We start from the raw sequence: 21,964 nt of genomic DNA on the forward strand, positions 1-21,964 counted from the left end.
GGACAGGATTTTATGATTCAATACAGAATTTATCAGAGAGAAACTTAAAACTGTATACTACATTTCTAGGGACAGTGCTACAGACATCTTTTCTTAAAAATGGAGAAAACAGTTTTGTTGCTTTCATTCTTTTTCATCTTTTCAGTGTTTTAGTTTTTACATGCCATATACTGTTTTCTTCAATAAGTTCCATGATTCTACCTGGCCCTGCATTATCGGTTTAATTTTAATGAGTGTTACTTTGTAAGTCTGCCTATTAAGGCTCTTTTTTCCCCCTTAGTAGAGCTTTATAATTTCTTCATAACAATCTTCTTTTATTAAAAATTTATTCTGAGGTGCCTTACAGGTTTTATTGTTACTATGTATAGCATCTTTCAAAACATGTATTCCTTTTACTTACTGATGGTTACTCATGTTTGGAACATTATAAATTTTGGCATGTTGATGTTGACTTCATCAACCCTGCTGAGCTCTCTAATCTTAATTATTTCCCGGCTTGGCAGGATCTTAGTTTCCTGACCAGGGATCAAACCTGTTGCCCCCTGAAGTGGAAGGAAGTACTGAGTCCTAACCATTGAACTACCAGAAAAGTCCCAGTCTTTCTGTTTTGATTGAATAGCAGAGACTTAATAGATAATCTGCCTGTTGTATTATTCTCTGTCACTCATTTACTCTATTTTGAGTAAATTAATTTAAAATTTGGGTAGAGAACTGTAGAATTCTAAGGGAAGATGCTGTTAGACTTTTAAAGATATTTGAACAGCTATCCATACTGTTTTGTTGTTTCACTATTGTGTATCAAAATGTCATTTTTTTTTTTTTCTTTTAAGTTTGAGAATAATAAAATCCATCTTGTGAGATTTCAGTGCAGGAAAAAGTCATTATTTTTTGGTCATATACATATGTGATATATATGTGAGTGTGTAGTTTTGTTTTTTTTTTTTTTTTTTCCTTCCCATTACTTGGTTGATATGTTACCTAATCATTTGACAGATAAATTCTTGCAGTCTGGTCTGATCACAGATTTGAGTAAATGCTAAGAATTCTTTGGCAGTTTTAATGTAGATAGCTCTTGCTTACTGAACATGCTGTTTTGGTTCAATTATAGCCTAAGTTAAGCTTAGAAATTGGTAAGTACTATTGAAAGAAAGTGTTGGTTCTTTTTTAAACCCCACAGTTGACTCTCTATAGATTTTACTCTGTACGTGAGCTTATTTTAGATTTTCTTGACGCCACTCCTTTCGCTCTTAATTAATGGTAGATATATTTAAGGCCTACTATACTCATACTTTTTCATTAATCTCTTAAACTGTGAGAAATTTTAGGTAAGAGGGAAAAAACAGTAGAGCTTTCCCAATGTGATCAACTGCATCCATGCATCTGTGGTTTCAGCAGTATTTCCAGACTGACTCTGAACAGGAAAACAAGGAAAAATGGTCTCCCAGCTTAGTGATTAACTTCGGGCTGGCTCTGTCAGACGGTGTTTACAAGATACGTGTCTTGCTGCCAAGTCGTTTTTAGGTGGTTCTGATACTTCTGGTTTGAAGTTTTTAGGTCACCATGAAGCTAAGACATACTTTTCTTGTTTGTCAGGACAGAACACCAGCAGCATGTTTTTCAGTTTCTCATAGCAGAACCTCTTACCTTTGACCTGTTTAATGACTTGTTTCCTAAGAGAATATATTTTTGTACTGAGTTTTAATTATTGAATGGCAGCTGAATGATTTTGATTACCATTACCAAAGGAATAAAGTAATTGAGTAGTATTTATAAATCGGCTAAATCGATGATGAAATTGGTAGTGTTCCTGCTTGTACTTTGTTTTCTTTTAATTTAAAACATCTTTTAGTAATAATGTACATATGCTCTTTTAGCTTCTTTTAATAATTCTTCTAGCTTCGGGGTGCTTCTGGTGTCAAAGAGACCAAAAGGATACCTTAGCTAAAAATGGTTATCAGTACTGGAGAAACTGTGTGTGTGTGTGTGTGTGTGTGAATGTGTGAATGATCTGTTGAGAGCAGGCTAGTGCTACCATTTTGTGAAAGGATCATCATATTACATTTCTGTTATTTCAAAACTTGTGTTTGAAGTTGAAGCTAAGTCTTGCATTGGATTGCTAGAAATAAAGCCGTATGATACTTTGACCTCAACATTTGAATATACATAATAATTTATCATTTTTAAGATTCTGCTTCTCATTATTTTAGACAGGTGCTCTAGTTCACAGCTATAGGGGAACAGGTGGAATTTTTGAAGTTTGTTGGAATGCAGCAGGAGACAAGGTTGGAGCCAGTGCATCAGATGGTTCAGTAAGTATAATGAAGTTTTCCAGAGGGGTAAATGTGTGTGAGAGAGAGAAAGCATAGTGAATAAATGTGGCTTGTCGTGGTAGTGACCACCAAAGTGTTCTTTATAAAATACATTTTATGATATGGATATTGGTCTTTTTTACTGAAGGCTCTATACTTTTTATATTCATTTCATTCAAATAATGTAAATATAATTTAGGGTATCTTTGCCAGAGAGTGCCTTCAAGATCAAGAAATGGACTGTAAAACTTCATCAGTGAAATTAAGTATAGCATGATATCTCTATAAGAGAGATTTGAATTTTTAATGCCTATTTTTAACCTTCTCTTCTTGTAGAAGAGTGCTGGTGGCCCAGGGAAGGAGGGAATAGAGGCACTGAGGGGTCTACATTGAGGAATGTAGACCTCAATGTGATACCAAGAGGCTTTCAGGGTGAGGCTGGCAATGTCTTTACAGAAATACTCGTTGTGGCTCCCGAAGTTCTGAAAGCAAAGGGAAGATGGAAAGAGTATAGCCATTAGCTGTTTACTGAAGCAATACCTTAATATAATCTGTAGTAAAATCTTCATTAAAATTGAAGACATATCATAGAAAATGGTCTATTTTGAATGTATTCATTTCTGCCTTTTAATTAACAGAAAGCAAATCTTAAAAATTTTAGCCATGGTTCTCTGTAGTGCGAGCCCATGGTTGTCTGCTCCATCTTCTTTCACGTAGTTTATCTGCTTGTTTATATCCATTGCTGTGATTACTTTTGTTTTATCAGTTTCATGAACTGGGAACTAAGAAGTAGATTCCAAACTGTACTATAAAAAAGTTAAAAATGTACAATGAAATTCTTTACACACTGGTTGATTATTTTAATTTCTTACAGGTTTGTGTATTAGACCTTCGGAAATAGCGCTACTAGTTGGAAGCCATGGACCGACTATGAATGTGTATATAGCCAAAATGACTGTCCCCGACCCAAGTACTGCTATAGTCCCACTTGAACCATGGCCAGTCCACTACAGCCAAATCTAAGAGAAATATATACATACAGTGTATATAAACAAAATTGCACCCTGAAGATGACAGAATTTTGTCACAGCTTGTGAATTCTGTTCACCAAGTGCTGGAATCAAATCTGCTGTGCCCCTAAAATAGCATTTAGAAGTTTTGGATATGAAAAACAGAAGAGAGAAAAAATATGCGTTATAAAAGCAGCCCATACATGTACCAGTTTTTGGATACTAATGACAGCCTTGTTTATCCCCTTTGAATCAGCAGACACCATGGATTATATTCTTTTTTCCCTTCAGTAGTTTAGCAGTTTGTATGTACAGAGAAAACGGACTTACAAAAACTTGCAGCAGTAGTTTGTTCTTGCTTTTAAACTTTTTTTGGTTTAGTTTATGGATGCATGAAGTAAGGGAGTGAATCAGTTTCTTGTTTATATTTTTTTTCACCTTTTAAACAAAAAAATTCTTAAAAATATTTTAATGCATTCTTTTGAAGAGATAGATGTTTGGTACATTTATGGCTCCCAGAGCATATATTCAATTGGTGCATGTCGTAGAAGGGGAAATTGGAAATTAAATGGAACTATATGACTTTGGTCATGTCAATCTGTAAGACACATCAGTAAAAGGGTATTATGCTCTGTTTTTTGTTTTTGCTTTTGCTTTGTTTTTCTGTTGTGGGGTTTTTCTGTTTTGTTTTGTTTTTTTTGGTGATGTGGCTTAAATGCAATAGTTTCTTTTTTGGGGACATATTTCTGCCAATTAAAGACTAGAAGGGCACAAAAATTTTTTTAATACCATAGAGAAGATGCATAAAAATATCTTCTGATGTTTTGTAGCCATAACTAAATTATGGTTAAAAATGTGCACTATTGTGAAAAGGAGCAAAGTAGGTTTGGGTTTTTTTTTTGTTGTTTGTTTCTTTTACTTTGTTTTTTAAGAGATTAAAATGTTTCTGGATAAGGAGTAGCTTCTCCAAAGTGTCCATCATTCTGTGTAGAAGCTTAAATATGTAATGTAACCAAACTCCAGTATTAAAATCTCTCATGTTATTTTTCTTTATACAAAGCAAGATAACGGCATATAACACTGCCATTACATGGCAAAATGTTTGCTACCTTAGTTTAAAAACAATCTTTAAAACAAAAGACTTGCTTCAAGGTGTTCTTAAATAGCAGTGATTCAAAAATTTTTAAAAAGGTATAATTGCACTAACCGCCCGGCTGCTCTGATTCTGCGTTTGTGGTACTTGTGACTACATTTTCTCAAATATAGATAGATTTAAGCTGCTATGTTTTGTTTTTTTAGTAATCACTACTATATCATGTCTTTTACTCTGTTTATAATATCATGTATTTTCTTAAAGGTATAGGTATCAGATCAAACCTCTTGTGCTCATGCAACTAAAAGCTAAAATATACAGAATTTACAAATGATAGCATGGGGCTATGTTTATATGTGTGATTAACAGGGTTTGTCATGATCAATGTAATAATTCAGAAGTGTCAGTTTTGAAGAGAATAGTTGTCAAATTTAATATCGCAAAAATTTTAATTAAGGAATATCATTTATTATCAAGCTTAGCAAATTTATAACACTATTTCTGTCACTAATTATTTGAAGCTTTTACTGCTAAAATTTTAACCTATGTTTTAAGTAGAAACTGATTTAACCCTAATAATGCAGCTTTGATTTTCAGCATTTGTTGTTTTGCTATTTTTACAAAACAGCATTGATTGAAGCAAGTCTTGGTTTTACTAAGGTAGGATAGCATTTGCTATTGGTAAAGAGAATAAATACACTTAATTTCACAATACATTGTTACATGTACCCCAGTTGTTGTTAGTGGGGTCTAAGATACTGTAATAATATTTTTTAAAATTTACATCCAGAGAGGCAGTCATTCATGATGGTTTTGTGCCAGCTGTTTTTAGGGTTTTGGATCACATTATAGATATTTAGAACTATTACCCTGTGACTTACGTAGGAAACCTAATACGCTGAGTATCTGGCACTTGAAATCCTGCTTTTATTGCTGGAGGTCCACATCTGTGGTTGACCTCTGTTGTTGTTTTAAAAAAAAATAAATAAAAATTTAAAAATCTGTGCAATAATTTTTAAATGTGCTCCCAGGAATAGACACAAATGTTTTGAGTATGTTTAAGCTGCATTTTCCTTTAGTGATGCATTTGTCAATTGCACTGAATTTAAATCTGAAAGTCAGAGGTGGTTATTGATAGTACTTTTTGTATTTTGATATGGACAATTTATTCATTTGCATACAGTTATTGACCTTTTTTCCCCAGCTGATTAAAGATAGTCATGAAGTTCTGCAGTATAGCTGCCAAAATCGACAGCTACATGTTTATGGTGTTGTCATCGTCTCTGTGTTTTTTTGTTTGTGTGTTTGTTTGATCTTTAGGTATTTTACTAAGCATAATAGCCACAGTAGGGCATATAAAAGATTATAAATACAGAGCTTTATTATCCTGAAGTCTTGGGTCTTTTAAGTATAAACTCTCAGAAAGGTATCCATTTTGTAGGCTTGGGTTCTTTGTGAGCATACAGTTATTTCTTTTTTGCTGCTGTTCTCAACATCATCATTGCCTGCTGATGTGCCACGATGCTGCTCCAGTAGACAAAAGTAAGATTGCCTCTAATTTGAGCAGTAACATGATTATAAGAGACCAAGTTTCACAGCCTGTAAAGTTCTATATTTGAAGTTCTTGCTTATTTTTTCCTTCCTTTTTTTTTTTTTTTTCTTTTTGCCCCCTCTAAGAACTTATCTGAAGATCTGTTGATTCCAGTAGATTTTCTGTGGTGTTCATTATATGTCATTGTTGTATAGGCTACTGTAAGACACTTATAAGGAAAAATAGAAAGGAAAACTTAAATGAATAGAATACTTATTGATTAAAATACAGTAAAGAAAGAGCAGCTGTCATTCTTGAACATCATAAAGGAATATCTTTTTTCTTCTTCATGTAGGATATCCCGTAAATTCTTATCTTTGTTCCATTCCCGGTTTACTGTCATTGATCGGGTACCACCATTAACTTTGACGTGACTTTTAGAAGTGATAACTTTTAATTTCCTAATAGGTCTTAGGGTGTACTGAATTCTGTTTTAATTAATTATTCTCTAGGTAAGTATGTTTTAGGATTAAACACCTTTTACAGATACTGAAAGTGCCTCCTTTTGTGGTGTAAAAAACAAATTATGGTGCAAAAAGTAATCATTAGGTTGAATTACATGAAGGTTTTTTGCTTTTTGACATATAGAAATGTCAAGAGAAAGGCCAAAGATTTGTACTTTTTCACTTAACTTATAAAGCACTCCTTTTTTCCTTAAACTTACTTCTGTCAAATTAGATTTAATGAGAGAGTACTATTTTTAAGGAGCTATCTGTTTATGTAGAATGATTTTGTTAAGAGTTATGTAAACTATTACTGAATAGAGGCCTGAAGAGGAGTATGCATTTTTGCTGTTTAAAGGAATCAGAAATGACTGTTCTTATGTCAGCAAAGATGTTAAGTTTTACTAGATAAGCAGAAAAAATAAATCTCAAATGCAGTGCTATTTACTCTTTTCAAAACAGTTTTCATTTTCTTAAGCACACTGTACATTTCTGTAGAACCTGCATTTTTTCTTGCACGCTAAAAACGGTACTTGCGTCTGGTGAATTACTGTTGACAGTTTCCACAGAAACCCTGTTTCAGTGGACCAACATTGTGGCATGGCAGCAAATGCCAGCATTTTGGGGAATAGCAGCAAATCTACAAGAGACCCTGGTTGTTTTTTTTTGTTTGTTTGTTTTTCTTCTGAATCAGCAGGGATGGAAGGGGAGTAGGGAAGTTATGAATTACTCCTTCCGGTAATAGCTCTGACGTGTCACATTCAATATCAATTTAAAAAAAAAAAAAAACATGAATCTAGTTAAATGTAGAAGAGAGAGCGAAAAAAGAGGAAGTGTTCACTTTTTTAATACACTGATTTAGAAATTTGATGTCTTATATCAGTAGTTCTGAAGTATTAATAGCATTCTTTATTTCTGCCTTTATGTTGACAGTGTTGAAGCAGGGTGAATAACTCGGGCATATGTATTTTTTTTTAAATTTTCTCGTAATCTGTTTCATGATGTTTTCTTTGGAGTTTATGGATAAGTTCAAGAAAACATTCTGCATGTTGTATCTAGTCTAATGTACTTATCCATCTCATCAAAAACACGCAGACTGCATTTCGTAGCTCTGTAATCCCTAAATACAGAAGTAATTTTCTTCTTTCCTGACTTCGACATTGTAGCTATAATGTTCTAATTTTTGATTTCTACAAATCCTTTGGGTCTAATTCTGTGAGCCTACTTATAGCACTGGATTAAAATGTCTGCATCATTTCTTTAGTTATCCAGTTAACTTTAAAACTGTTGTAAAAGTGTAAACCAGCCCATGACAGTCTTTTGTACATGTTGAAGAACTTTGTTGTTCAGTTTTCATGACTGTTGTGTAAGGAAGACTGATACAGATACTCTATGCTGTCCTGGACCATGTTAATTACACTTGCGATGTATTTTGGTTCCACATCACAATGATTTGTCCCCAATGACCCTTTTATCCTTTCTAGGCACATTTTTTGTTGTTGTTGTTGCAGTTTCCCTTTGCATTGTATTGCTTTGACAACTGTAATTTGAATCAGATCTGAAAGAGGTCCAGAATAAAATATATTTTGATATTATGTTGGCTGTGTACATATATAAAACCTTTGATACCTATGTAGTTTGTATGGACTATTTCCTAGTCAAGTAAAGGGAAAGGGATGCTCTTGTTTACAATTTCTTGTTTACATTTTATTGCAATTACTCCTCTGATGTTCTTTTGTAGAATAAAGTTTTTTTGCTCTGAGTTAGCCTTCATAACATAGAACATCATGTTGCTTCTCCCATGCTAATGTTACCAATCATAACAACTGCCATCAGAATCCAAACCACTGTATTTCATAAATTTACTGTTTTACAAGATACACATAAAGTAAGCCCATAGATAAAAGTGCAAATTTTACTATTTTATTACTTCTCGTAGGAGATAAGATTTTTTAAATGAAGGGTAATTTACTATTTTTATTAAAGAATAATAGAGCATTTAATCAGCTAAGGAATAGCAATTTTGAATTATTTTAAAAAATAGATATTGTACTTTAAAAGACATCATTTCACATAATCGAACAGACAGATTCATTTGATTAGTGTGCATTCATTTGAGCACAAAACAAGGTGTATAAGTTGTTGAAGATTTTTAGGACAGGGTGCTCAACTTCCTTAATGCTCTTTTTTTCTTCATAGATACCTACTATAATTTAATAATTTTCTTCCTTAGTTAGTGGTATATGTTGATAACAAATCTTATAATCTGAGGAAAGATACTAGGCATCTTCTAGTTTTAATTAATCCCAACTCCTTTAGAATTACAGAGAGGTAATAATTTTTAAAGAATCATTGAGCATATTTTTTGTCTTTTTTTTTTTTTAAACCTTGTATTCTCCAGGTATTCTACCTTTCCCTTCGATTTCCTGAAGCATAAACTTACAGGCATATGAAGCATGCCTGAAGCATACTTACAGGCATAGCCTTGTCATGTTTTATTAAATGATAACCTACTACAGTTACTAGAACTTTCTGACAGCCTTTCATTTTCAAAGGGTTAACTTTTATTGCATGGCATAGATTGTTAATGTTCTGCATTTTACACTTTTTTCAAAAGTGTTGGACAACTAAGGATTATAATCTGTATCAGCTTGTGGTAAAACAAATCAGTTTGAATAGTTACAGAAGGGGTTATTTGAAACTTCCTAGTTCTTACACTTTACTATAGATCAGATTTCTTACCTATTATAATACATAGCAGTTAAAATTAAAGTTGACTGTTTCCCTAGCAATATTCATTTGAAAATACAGTGGAGGAAAAGACACTATGGACAGTAGTTTTATGGTGCTTTTCTCTGCTGTACCAGAGCTCTCTGTCAACAATGAAATGTTAACCCTCTGCTAATTTTTCTGCATGTTTCTTCTCTTCAAATGTCATATCTCAATGCTTACTTGTCCTAACTTGTAATATTTTTGTATTAAATTTTTTTAGGAGTTCCTTGTAATTTCTTTATAATTTAAAATATATTAAACACAAAGTGTTTAGTAAAGTACAGAAAGACAATTATCACTGTTTCTTGGTTGTTGGGTTTGTATGATCGATTGTGCAAACGACTCACATTTTAAGAATGATGACCAGTGGAGTGTAATCTACACAGAAAAATACACCATGATTCTATTAAGAAAGCAAGCCATCTTAGAAAGTGATACAATCCAGTGTCCGAACGTGCTGCTTTAAGAGATACTGCACCACCAGAAATATCAAAATCATTGGTCGCAGAGCTCCCTGGTAGGACTGCTGTGCGGGAATTTAGGCAGTGAATGGATACCTCAAGCAGTCAAATCTTAAACGTTAAAAATTCAGTCCCACTGAACTCGGTGTGAGATCATTTATCTGAAAACATCGGCTCCCAGAATCTCACACATTTCTTAATGGGATTTTGAGAAGTCTTCATGTTGTCAGGTCCTCCTCCTGCACTTAAGCTTTTACTGACTTAATTTACACACACTACTTGACCAAAGTAATTATCTGGTTTTCCTACTCTGGCACTTGAGCAGAATACCTCAGGGCAAGGAATAGTGAAATTCCTAAGAGGAATGGCAAGCTGCACGTCTGGTGTGGGTGGTATCTTAACAAAGGCCCACAGTCTTCAGATAACTCAGGTTGTGTTTAATACGACATAAAACTGTAGCTATACAATATGTTTTTAAATATACCTTGTGAAGTGCTTGAGATAAACTTCAGTTTGAAGTTGGACCAATGTGTTGAAATCAAGGAAGACGAGAGCAACTTGACTTTACCATAATCAAGACTAGAGGTAAGTACATTTCACTTCTTAAACAATGTTGATTGACTTGACTCCATTGAAACTCTTTTTAATGTAAAATGCATGGCCCTACCTTAACCTCACTAATACAATATCACTAGATATATGTGCTTTTTTTAAAGTTTGTGTGCCATAGATGATATTAGTAAGTACATGCTTGTAAATATATTAAAAGATTCCCATTTCTAAATTCCCAAACAGTTCCTCTGTGGTTACACAGTTCAGTCACTCAGTTGTGTCCGACTCTCAACATCATGGACTGCAGCACGCCAGGCTTCCCTGTCCATCACCAATTCCCGAAGCTTGCTCAAACTCATGTCCATTGAGTTGGTGATGCCATCCAACCATCTCATCCTCTGTCGTCTGCTTCTCCCGCCTTCAATCTTTCCCAGCATCAGGGTCTTTTCCAATGAATCAGTCCTTCACATTAGGTGGCCAAAGTATTGGAGTTTCAGCTTCAGCATCAGTTCTTCCAATGAATATTCAGGACTGATTTCCTCAGGATGGACTGGTTGGATCTCCTTGCAGCTCAAGAGTCTCTCAAGGGACTCTTGAGTCTTTTCCAGCACCACAGTTTAAAAGCATCAAATCTTTGTCGCTCGGCTTTCTTTATAGTCCAACTCTCATATCCTTACATGACTACTGGAAAAGCCATAGCTTTGACTAGACAGATCTTTGTTGGCAAAGTAAATGTCTCTGCTTTTTAACATGCTGTCTAGGTTGGTCATAACTTTTCTTCCAAAGAACAAGCGTCTTTTAATTTCAAAGGTGCAGTCACCATCTGTAGGGATTTTGGAGCCCAAGGAAATAAACTCTGTCACTATTTCCATTGTTTCCCCATCTATTTGCCATGAAGTGATGGGATCAGATGCCATGATCTTAGTTTTCTGAATGTTGAGTTTTAAGCCAACTTTTTCACTCTCCTCTTTCACTTTCATCAAGGGGCTCTTTAGTTCTTCTTCACTTTCTGCCATAAGGGTGGTGTCATCTGCATACTGAGGTTATTGATATTTCTCCCATCAGTCTTAATTACAGCTTGTGCTTCATCCAGCCCAGCGTTTCTCATAATGTACTCTGCATACAAGTTAACTAAGCACGGTGACGATATACAGCCTTGACGTACTCCTTTCCAGATTTGGAACCAGTCTGTTGTTCCATGTCCAGTTCTAACTTTTGCTTCTTGACCTGCATACAGATTTCTCAGGAGACAGGTCACGTGGTCTGGTATTCCCATCTCTTTCAGAATTTTCCACAGTTTGTCATGATCCACACAGTCAAAGGCTTTGGCATAGTAAATAAGGCAGAAGTAGATGTTTTTCTGGAACTCTCTTTTTCTGTGATCCAACGGATATTGGCAATTTGATCTCTGGTTCCTCTGCATTTTCTAAATCCATCTTAAACATCTGGAAGTTCACATATTGTTGATGCCTGGCTTGGAGAATTTTGAGCATTACTTTGCTAGTGTGTGAGATGAGTGCAATTGTGCGGTAGTTTGAGCTTTCTTTGGCATTGCCTTTCTTTGGGATTGGAATGAAAACTGACCTTTTCCAGTCCTGTGGCCATTGCTGAGTTTTCCCAATTTGCTGGCATATTGAGTGCAGCATTTTCACAGCATCACCTTTTAGCATTTGAAACAGCTCAACTGGAATTCCATCACCTCCACTAGCTTTCATAGTGATGCTTCCTAAGGCCCTCTTGGCTTCACATTCCAGGATGTGTGGTTCTAGGTGAGTGAGTTACACAGTTAACGCTTTGGTATGTGTCCTTCCACACATTTTGAATACTTGTTTTAAAGGAAAAATAAAGGGACTGTAATGTTCACTGATTGGAGAGACTAGCTTTTTCACTGATATTGTTAGGACCTTGTGTACCATCAGTGTAGGTACTTTATCCTGTAGATGTGGAGTCTGCCATAGAGATTAGAGCATGGATTCTGCCTGACGGTCTGGATTGAATCCCAGTTCCACTCCTGTTTGACCTAAGGGGTTACTGTCCTGGCTTTCCCATGTGTAAAATGAAGCTAGCAATAGTACCTGCCTCATACATGAGTTATGAGAATTAAAATTGTTAACATATATGAAGCCCTTGGAAAATCACATCTGCTTGTATGGAGCATTCTGTAAATTACTGTTATTTTGACTTTTAATGGTTGCATTGTATTGTGTACTATAACTAGGCCCCTATAATGTATATTTACTTTTTCACTGTTTCCTGTTATAAAGAGTAGTGCTGGAACAAGGAAACAAATATTTGTATATCAGTAGGACAGACTCAACAGTTCGTTTCTGATGTGCACCTCTGGTTAATAGGCATTTTTCAGTTCAGTTAGTCGCTCAGTCTTGTCTGACTCTTTGCGACCCCATGAATTGCAGCGTGCCAGGCCTCCCTATCACCAACTCCCGGAGTTCACTCAGACTCATGTCCATCGAGTCAGTGATGCCATCCAGCCATCTCATCCTCTATCGTCCCCTTCTCCTCCTGCCCCCAATCCCTCCCAGCATCAGAGTCTTTTCCAATGAATCAACTCTTTGCATGAGGTGGCCAAAGTACTGGAGTTTCAGCTTTAGCATCATTCCTTCCAAAGAAATCCCAGGGCTGATCTCCTTCAGAATGGACTGGTTGGATCTCCTTGCAGTCCAAGGGACTCTCAAGAGTCTTCTCCAACACCATAGTTCAAAAGCATCAATTCTTCGGCACTCAGCTTTCTTCACAGTCCAACTCTCACATCCATACGTGACCACAGGAAAAACCATAGTCTTGACTAGATGGACCTTTGTTGGCAAAGTAATGTCTCTGTTTTTCAATATGCTATCTAGAATCTATAAAACTTGCCACCCACCCATTTTCTGACACTGTTATTTCAAAAGGAGTCACTTAGTAATTTGTGGAAGGAAGATTTCTTGGGGAAAAAATGCCTTGAATATTTTTTTAACGTACATAGAAGAGCAAGAGAGAAAATAGACCAATAAATGACCCTAATGTGGCAGGAGTCAGCAGAAAACACCAAATACATTGAGCTTATGTTACTAGTGATTAAATGTTAAAGATACGAGGAAGATTTTTTTAAACATGGAAGAATATTTCTGCCACAGAACACGATATTTAGGTTAAATCCAATTATAAACATAGGGAACTACCAGAATATTTATACTAATGATGGGAGCCAAATTCCTGGTCCATGTGCTAGAATAGTATCGTGTGGTTCTTTTTTTCCAGGACTTCAAAATTTTTTTCAGTTATGGACATTTTACCTTCTTGATCCCTGGGTCGTCTTTTGTTACTTTTGTAGAATGTCCCAGGAGTTGACTTTCCCACTACAATAGTAGTGGAATAGTACAACATAAGAATAGGTGGTATTCCACCCAGGACCTGGTAAATCATACTGTATGTGGAGCAAGGATCTTCAACCCATATTTTATGCCAGGCTTCCAGAGTTTCCAATGCCCAGGAAACCTGGAGACCCACTCCAGTGTATTCTGGCAATCACTGCTGCTGTGCTCAGGTGCGAGGCCAATGTGGTTTCTGTTTCCACATAGGTAATTTTTTTCTCCTAGACTCCTAAGGAGTCCTTGTCCCTGAAATTCTAATTTCTCAGGATATGGCTAGGTGTTGTGCCCTTGTGAATCAGTCTTTGAACACTGCACATCATACAGTAAACACACAGTTGCTTTCTTTAAAAAAAAAACCTTATTAAATTTTTGAGTATGCTTTCCCTTTCCGTGATATCTTGAGCTTGGCTCAGGCCTAGCGGTAGTGCTCCTGAGTGCTCAACAGGCCTGGGGTGGAGAGGGGGATGTCTTGGGTGGTGATGGAGATTGGCAAGGTCCAGGAGCACTGAGCCATCCACACTGCCAGAGGATTGGCACTCCCAAGTACTTGCAGGACACAGGGCCCTCTAGTCAGGATGTTCCTGGGATCATGTGGATAATCTCTGTGGGAAAGTTCAGGTCTCTGGAGTCTGGAAAGGTTTCCATGCATCTAGAAGAAACCATCATGACCCAGGTTTAAGACAAGGGCAGTAACTGACTTAAGTATGTCTGGTCTTCATATTTCCCAGAAGATGGTGGAAGCTCTGCCACAGAGAGAGGACCTGTCAAATGGCTCAGGAGGTTATGGTTGCTTCAAGGTTTTGATGAAAATATGTGGCAACGCCTGGGAAGGGGGCCCTGGAATAGAGGCTAAGAGTGGGAGCAGGCAGGGGAGCAGGGTCAGATTAGTCATGTGAATGTAAGTGGCTGAGGAATCTGTGTTTCTTGTATTCAGTCACATTCTTAACTAGCCACACTGAAACAGATGCACCTCCTGTAAGCTTTCTTCCCCTTACTCGTGTAATTGTCTGCACCCAGATTGCTTTCTCCCTACCTTCATTTGCCTAATTCTTAAATTGTCAGGTTAAGCCAAGCAAAGTGCTTCTCAGAAGACTGGCCACTCCCTACTCACTGCCAACTGCCAGCCTTCAGCCTCTGCCTCTCTGGAGGGGATGCCTCGGCCATGCTCAGCACCCTGTCAATAGCTCTGGTGATAACATGGCTTCCTGGGCTGCTACTACTCAAATTCCTGAGTTCCTGAAGGGGAAAGTCTATCATATGCTGTTCTCTCTCGATTCTAAGAACCTAGGACAGTGCCTGGGGGAAATAACTTGGATTAATAAGGGATGGAAGGCACGCATAGGGAGTAATAGTGAAGACAAGAAGGTCACATACTGTAGTGCAAAAAAGCACCACGTTTTTCTTCTGGATGTGAGCTAGAACCAATTCCTTTATATTTGAGCATCAATTTCTTACATTTAAGAAATACCTATATATGATATCTTGCTTTCAAGGTAGTTTAAAGGATTAGTGTTCAAATAACTTGCTTAGTACACTGGCCGGTGTAAATTAGGCTTTCATATGTGGCATGATTATTACTGTTGCTGTTTTTCCTGTTATAAACATGCCAGAGAAAACATTCATTTGACAATTTGTTGAAAATAATCGGTTGTAATTAGTTTACAAAGCACTGCTATTATAAGTGTGAATGTGGCAGGACTTATTAAGCTATTATTTACAATTGTATTTTGCTATGCTGGAGCATCTTAAAATATGATTTTTTGTGTGTGTGTGGTATGGAACTTACTTCGATGGTGATGATGGGTGTATCTCTGGGTGATCACTTCCTTTGTGTTTCTTTATTTGTAATTTTTTCTGTCTTACCCTTAGTCTCCACTAATTTTTTTTTGGCATTGTCAAGAATCAGAGAATGAACTTTTAAAAGCAACTCTGTGCCAGACATCCATTTTGTAATCTATTATTTAGAGGAGAACATCAGAAACTGCATCAATATTAAGAACCAAGTTTCTAAAGGAGTAGCATTTCACATTTCACTTTGTTTTGTCTTGATTTCATTTATCTCACTTAGACTTCAATTTTGAAACATTAATCGAGGTCAAAATCGCACTCTGCTTTTGTGTGTTGGGTCACCTTTGTTTTTCAGGCTTAAACCTTTTGTTCTATATAATTTTTTTTCTTTATGGTAATAAAACATGTTCATTTTAGAAAAATTTTAAGAAAAAAATGTTGAGGTGTATGTGTTAATAAAAAAGTCACAGGAATAAGTTTTATCTAGCTTTGAGCAGGATGCTTTGGTACTGCTAAATATAGTTCTTTCAACCATTTCAATGAAAATAGCATCCTGATGACCGCCTTGGGATGCGTAACATGAGTAAAAAAAAAGTGGTTATTTCAGGTCACTGAGATTTTGTTATGATAGTGGACTCAACTCTTTACCCCTACCTCTGACTCAGTTGGGCATTGTCTCCTATAATAGTCTCTGTTAGCTACCTAATATTCTAGATACTTTCATGTGTTTATAAACATAAATCAATGTTTTGCTTTAACATAAAGGGGATTATGGTGTACTTGTTTTTGTCTGGCTTGATTTTATTTCATTTAGTATATTAAGACATCTTTCCATGTCACTCTTTTTCAAAACAGCTTTATTGAGCTCTAATTGACATAAAGTACATACGTAAATTGTACAAGTTTATGTGTTTCTACCTATGTAAATAACCTGTGAAATAATCACTACAAAATGAGCTTATCTATCCCCTTCAAAGTTTGCTCTGGCCCCTTGAAAATCCCTCTCTTTTAGCCGTCCTTGTCCTGCCCCTACCATTCTCAGCAAAGGTGTGTGGTAACATGCGTGGAGCATTGCCAACCAAGAAGGCTTGTCCAAGCCTTGGTGCTGATGCTGAAAACTCGGCTTCTGTGCACCAGTGCTGAATTGAATCTCAGAGACAGAATTTGGGGTGAAGTAGAAAAGAATTGCTTTAATGTTTTGCCAGGGAAAGGGGGACACAGGGGACTCATGCCCTCAACTGTGTGTTCCCAACCCAGGAGAATTTGGTGGGGAGTTTTATACAGGTGGTTCAAGGCCGGAGATGCTGGTATATGTCAGGGTGTGTGTGCAGGGCAGGCAGTCTCCTAATGAGCTGCTCTAGAATGAAGAATGCTAGCGTTTCTATTTCGGGAGGTTTTAGTTCTACAGAAGAGCTCAAAGATAATAGGTTGGTACAAAAGTAATTGCAGTTTCAGATTGAATTTTAAATCATTATATCTAGGCTCAAATACATCTTTATTCGTCAAAATAGAAACCATTAGAAGCAACGCATTTTTGCCAATGAAAAATAAGCTTGTTTATTCCTATTCTCCTTTTTAGCGTAAAAATCTGTGCTTTGGGATTTGATGAACTCTTGGAAAGCATTTTCTATCTCTTGCTGGCTGTGGAAGCATTTTCCCTGCAAAAAGTTGTTGACATGCTTGAAGTGTTAGTCTGTTGGTGAGAAGTCGGGTGAATATGGTGGGTGAGGTAAAACTTCACAGCCCAATTCGTTCAACTTTTGTGGTGGTGGTTGTGTGACATGGTGTGTCGGGCGTTGTTGTGGAGAAGAGTCGGGCCCATCCTCTTGCCCAGTGCTGTTTACAGGTGTTGCAGTTTTCGGTGCATCTCCGATTTGCTAAGCATACTTCTCAGATGTAGTGGTTTCGCCAGGATTCTGAAAGCTACAGTGGTTCAGATGGACAGCAGTCCACCCAACAGTGACCATGACCATTTTTTGTAGGTCTTTTTTTTTTTTTTTGGTGAAAGTTTGGTTTTGGTAAGTGCTTTGCAGCTGCTGCTTGGTCCAGCCACTGAGCTGGTAAAGAATTCACCTGCAATGCAGGAGACGATCCAATTCCTGGGTTCGATTTCCCCAATTCCTGGGTTCGATTCCCCGGTTTGATTCCTGGGTTGGGAAGATCCCCTGGAGAAGGGAAAGGGTACCCACTCCAGTATTCTAGCCTGGAGAATACCATGGACTGTATAGTCTGTGGGGTCGTAAAGAGTCAGACACAACTGAGTGACGTTCACTTTCACTTTCATGAGGCACCCACTTATCGAGCTTTTTCACCTTTCCCATTTGTTTCTGAATGATCATAGAATGGTCAGTGTTGAGTTCTTTTGCAACTTCTAATGTAGTTGGATGGAGAAGGCAATGGCACCCCACTCCAGTACTCTTGCCTGGAAAATCCCATGGATGGAGGAGCCTGGTGGGCTGCAGTCCATGGGGTTGCTAAGAGTCAGACAGGACTGAGCGACTTCACTTTCACTTTTCACTTTCGTGCCTTGGAGAAGGAAATGGCAACCCACTCCAGTGTTCTTGCCTGGAGAATCCCAGGGACGAAGGAGCCTGGTGGGCTGCCGTCTATGGGGTCGCACAGAGTCGGACACGACTGAAGCGACTTAGCAGCAGCAGCAGCAGCGTAGTTGGAAGAGGATCAACTTCAATGCTGGCTCTCGGTCATTGTCAACTTCTGATGGCCTGCCACTATACTCCTCATTCTCAAGGCTCTCGCCTCCTTCGCAAAATTTCTTGAACCACCCCTGCACTGTATGTTCATTAGCGGATCCTGGGCCAAATGCGTTGTTGATGTTTCGAGTTGTCTGCTGCTTTTGGACCCATTTTGAACTCAAATTTAAAAATCGCTCGAATTTGCTTTTTGTTTAACATCGTTTCTATAATCTAAATATAAAATACACAGCAAGCAATGTCATTAGCATAAAAACACAAAGTGAGAAATGTGCGTTAAAGTAATATGTAACATAACCACATTTGTTTAGGAAGGTATTCCAGTGTCAAATGGCAAAGTTCAACAATACAAAACCACAGTTACTTTTGCACCAGCCTAATACGTGATTACCTTGAGACAGAAACTGGATCCTGTCCCAAGGATCCTGTCCCTGTTGTTTCTTGATTGCATTCCTTCCCTGATTAGCAACTGCTTGAACCTGCATTTGGAACTCATGGAGGCTGAAGCCTGTTCCCTATAAATAAGAAAACGGGACAGAAAAGCGTTCATGCCCAGGAAACCCACAGGGCCCAGCTCAATTTCAGTGTCCAGATTTTACTGGGGCTGGGTCACATCCTTGAAGGTTGGGCTGATAACTGGCCCATGCACACTCCACCCCTATGGTCTATTTTTCTCAATCCATTTACTTTTAATTCTTCATCATTAAAATGGATTTCTTGTAGAATACATAGAGTTGGATCTTGTTTTTTTGTCTATTCTGACAATCTCTTTTCTCCTCCACGTTTTATGGAGGCGTTGCTGACAAAAATTATGTATATTTAAGGTATTCAAGATGTTTTGATATGTGTGTACCTTGTGAAATGTTTACCATAATCAAGCTAATTAATATATCCATTACCTGACAGTGACCTTTTTTAATGTGTAATGAAAATACTTTAAATTGACTCTCTTAACAAATTTCAAACATAATACATTATTATTAACTGTAATCACCATACTTCACATTAAATCTCCAGAATGTATTCATTTTATAACTGGAGTTTTGTACCCTTTGATCAATATTTCTGCTTTTCCCCATCCCCCAGTCCCTGGTAAATATCATTCTACTCTCTCTTACTATGAGTTTAACTTTATTATTTTGTAGATTCCATGTATAAATGAGATCACATAAATATATGTCACATATTTTTTGTTTATCTGTTAACATGCACTTGTTTCTATATCTTAGCTACTTTGAATAATGCAGCCATGAATGCGGGAGTGCAAATATTTCTTTGAGTAGTGATTTTGTTTCCTTTGGATATATATCTAGAAGTGGAATCACTGGATCATACAGTAGCCCTATTTTTAATTTTTTGACTTTGTGAAAATAGCCATCCTAACGGGTGTAAAATGTTACCTCATGATTTTGATATGCAATTCCTTGATAGTTTGTGATGTTGAGTATCTTTTCATATACCATTGGCCATTGGTACATCTTCTTTGGTGAAATGTCTATTCAACTCCTTTGCCCATTTTAAAATTGTTTGCTTTTTTACTAGTGATGTATGAATTCCTTATATATTTGGGATTTAATCCCTTATTGAATATATGGTTTGCAAATATGTCCTCCCATTCCATAGCTGCCTTTTCATTTTGTGATTGTTTCATTTACTGTGCAAAAATGTTTAATTTGATGTAGCACCACTTGTTTATTTTTACTTTTGTTGCTTATGTAGAATCTTTTAATTGGTACATTTAGACAATTAACATTCAAAGTGATTACTAATATGCTGCTAATAAGGGCTTCCCCGGTGGCTCAGTTGGTGAAGAATCTGCCTGCAATGCAGGAGACCTGGGTTCAATCCCCGGGTTGGAAAGATCCCCTGGAGTAGGAAATGGCAACCCACTCCAGTATTCTTGCCTGGAGAATTCCATGGACAGAGGAAGGAGCCTGGCGGGCTACCGTCCATGGGGTCACAAAGAGTTGGACACGACTGAGCGACTTAGCACATAGCACAGTACAATATGCTGCTAATTACTAAGTTGCGCCTGACTCTGAGACCCCATGGACAGTATTCAGGCTCCTCTGTCCATGGGATTTCCCAGGTAGGAAATCTGAAGTAGGTTGCCATTTCCATCTACAGGGGATCTTCCCCTCGCAGGGAATCGAACCAGTGTCTCCTGCTTGACAGGTGGTTTCTTTACCACTGAGCCACCTGGGAAACCTGATTACTGAGATAGTTGGACTGCTATCGGCCATATTCATTACCACTCTCTATTGTCTGTCCCTGTTCTATGTTCCTACTTTTGTCTTCCACTCCTGTTTTGCCTTTTGTGGTTTTAATTAATATATCAGTTATACAGTCAGTCTTCCTTATCCAAGGTTTGCACATTCAAGGATTCAACCAACTGCAGGCCAAAATTATTCAAAGATAGAAAGCATATAGCAGGGTAGAAAACAGAAATATTCTCCAAGTCTTTCTGAGTTGTTTTACTCAGAAGCTCAAGCTCTTAAGAGAACTGATTGGATTTGGGTCACAGTAAGAATATTACTGGGCTTCCCAGGTGGCACTAGTGGTAAAGAATCTGCCTGCTAATACAGGATATGCAAGAGACACAGGTTCCATCCCTGGGTCAGGAAGAGACCCTGGAGGAGGAAATGGCAATCCACTCCATTATTCTTGCCTGGAGAATTCCATGGACAGAGGAGCCTGTTGGGCTACTGTCCATGGGGTCGCAAGGAGTCGGACAAGACTGACTAAGCACAGAAAGTATGACGAGGAAACATGAAGAAAGTTTTTCTTCAGACTTCATGGCTAATGGCAGGGGACTGGGGAGGATGTGGAGAGAGAAAGAACGAAAGGTCCGTGGGCAGAGAAGACCATTCCCTGCTCCTAGACAACACTACTCTGTGGTCTACATTATGCTTAGGGGATTGACACTAAGCTGTGTCCAGGCAGATGGGACCTGTGTGGCCAAGTAGACTTCCATCTTCTGTCCAAGAAGAACTTTAGGAGGAGCAGAGAACTAATACAATTATGTAAAGTTTAAAAATAAAATAAAATTAAAAAAAAAATAAAGAGACTATAAGCTTAGGGAAAAGTGTTCACCTTTTGCCCCAATAAAGGATAATTGAAAAAACACATCTCTCCCCATGCTTTGGCATGTCCTAGGGGGTCTAGAACTATCATACCACCCAAGGGAGGAGGGTGGTGAAACTTCATAAAGTGTTAATTGTTGTTCAGTTGCTCAGTTGTGTCCTACTCTTTGTGACCCTGTGGACTGCAGCATGCTGGGCTTTTCTGTCCTTCACTATCTACCTGAGTCTGCTCAAATTCATGTGCATTGAGTCAGTGATGCTATCTAACCATCTCATCCTTTGCTGCCCACTTCTCCTTTTGCCTTCAATCTTTCCCAGCATCAGGGTCCTTTCTAATAAATCAGCTCTTCGCATCAGGTGGCCAAAGTATTGGAGCTTCAGCTTCAGCATCAGTCCTTCCAGTGAATATTCAGGGTTGATTTCCTCTAGGATTGACTGGTTTGATCTCCTTGCTGTCCGAGGGACTGTCAAGAGAAGTCTTCTCCAGCACCACAGTACAAGCCTCCTCAGATAACCACTTTGCCTTCTTGTGTTTCTTTTTCTTAGGGATAGCTTTGATCACTGCGTCCTGTACAGTGTTACGAGTCTCTGTCCATTGTTCTTCAGGCGCTGTCTATCAGAACTAGTCCCTTGAATCTATCTATCACCTCCACTATATAATCATAAGGGATTTGATTTAGGTCATACCTGAATGGCCTAGTGGTTTTCCCTACTTTCTTCAATTTAAGCCTGAATTTTGCAATAAGGAGCTGATGATCTAAGCTACAGTCAGGTCTAGGT

The 21,964-nt window shown here is 37.6% G+C and overlaps 1 protein-coding gene across 4 annotated transcripts in view; it reads left to right on the plus strand.

The window, feature by feature from the left end:
• TBL1XR1 (TBL1X/Y related 1) overlaps positions 1–8,041 on the plus strand; it is a 178,248-nt gene extending 170,207 nt beyond the window's left edge. For 3 of the 4 annotated variants that reach the window (XM_015472413.3, XM_059886394.1, XM_024991751.2), the window contains 2 exons: positions 2,208–2,309; positions 3,184–8,041. In XM_015472413.3, the coding sequence (XP_015327899.2) occupies positions 2,208–2,309; positions 3,184–3,210 (129 nt within the window). In that variant the 3' untranslated portion in view covers positions 3,211–8,041. The remainder of the gene's footprint in view (positions 1–2,207; positions 2,310–3,183) is intronic. The other variant, NM_001193029.3, reaches the window with a different exon arrangement.
• The last annotated feature ends 13,923 nt before the right edge of the window (positions 8,042–21,964 follow it).

This window comes from Bos taurus, chromosome 1 (assembly GCF_002263795.3).
Source record: "Bos taurus isolate L1 Dominette 01449 registration number 42190680 breed Hereford chromosome 1, ARS-UCD2.0, whole genome shotgun sequence".
NCBI classification, from domain to species: Eukaryota; Metazoa; Chordata; class Mammalia; order Artiodactyla; family Bovidae; genus Bos; species Bos taurus.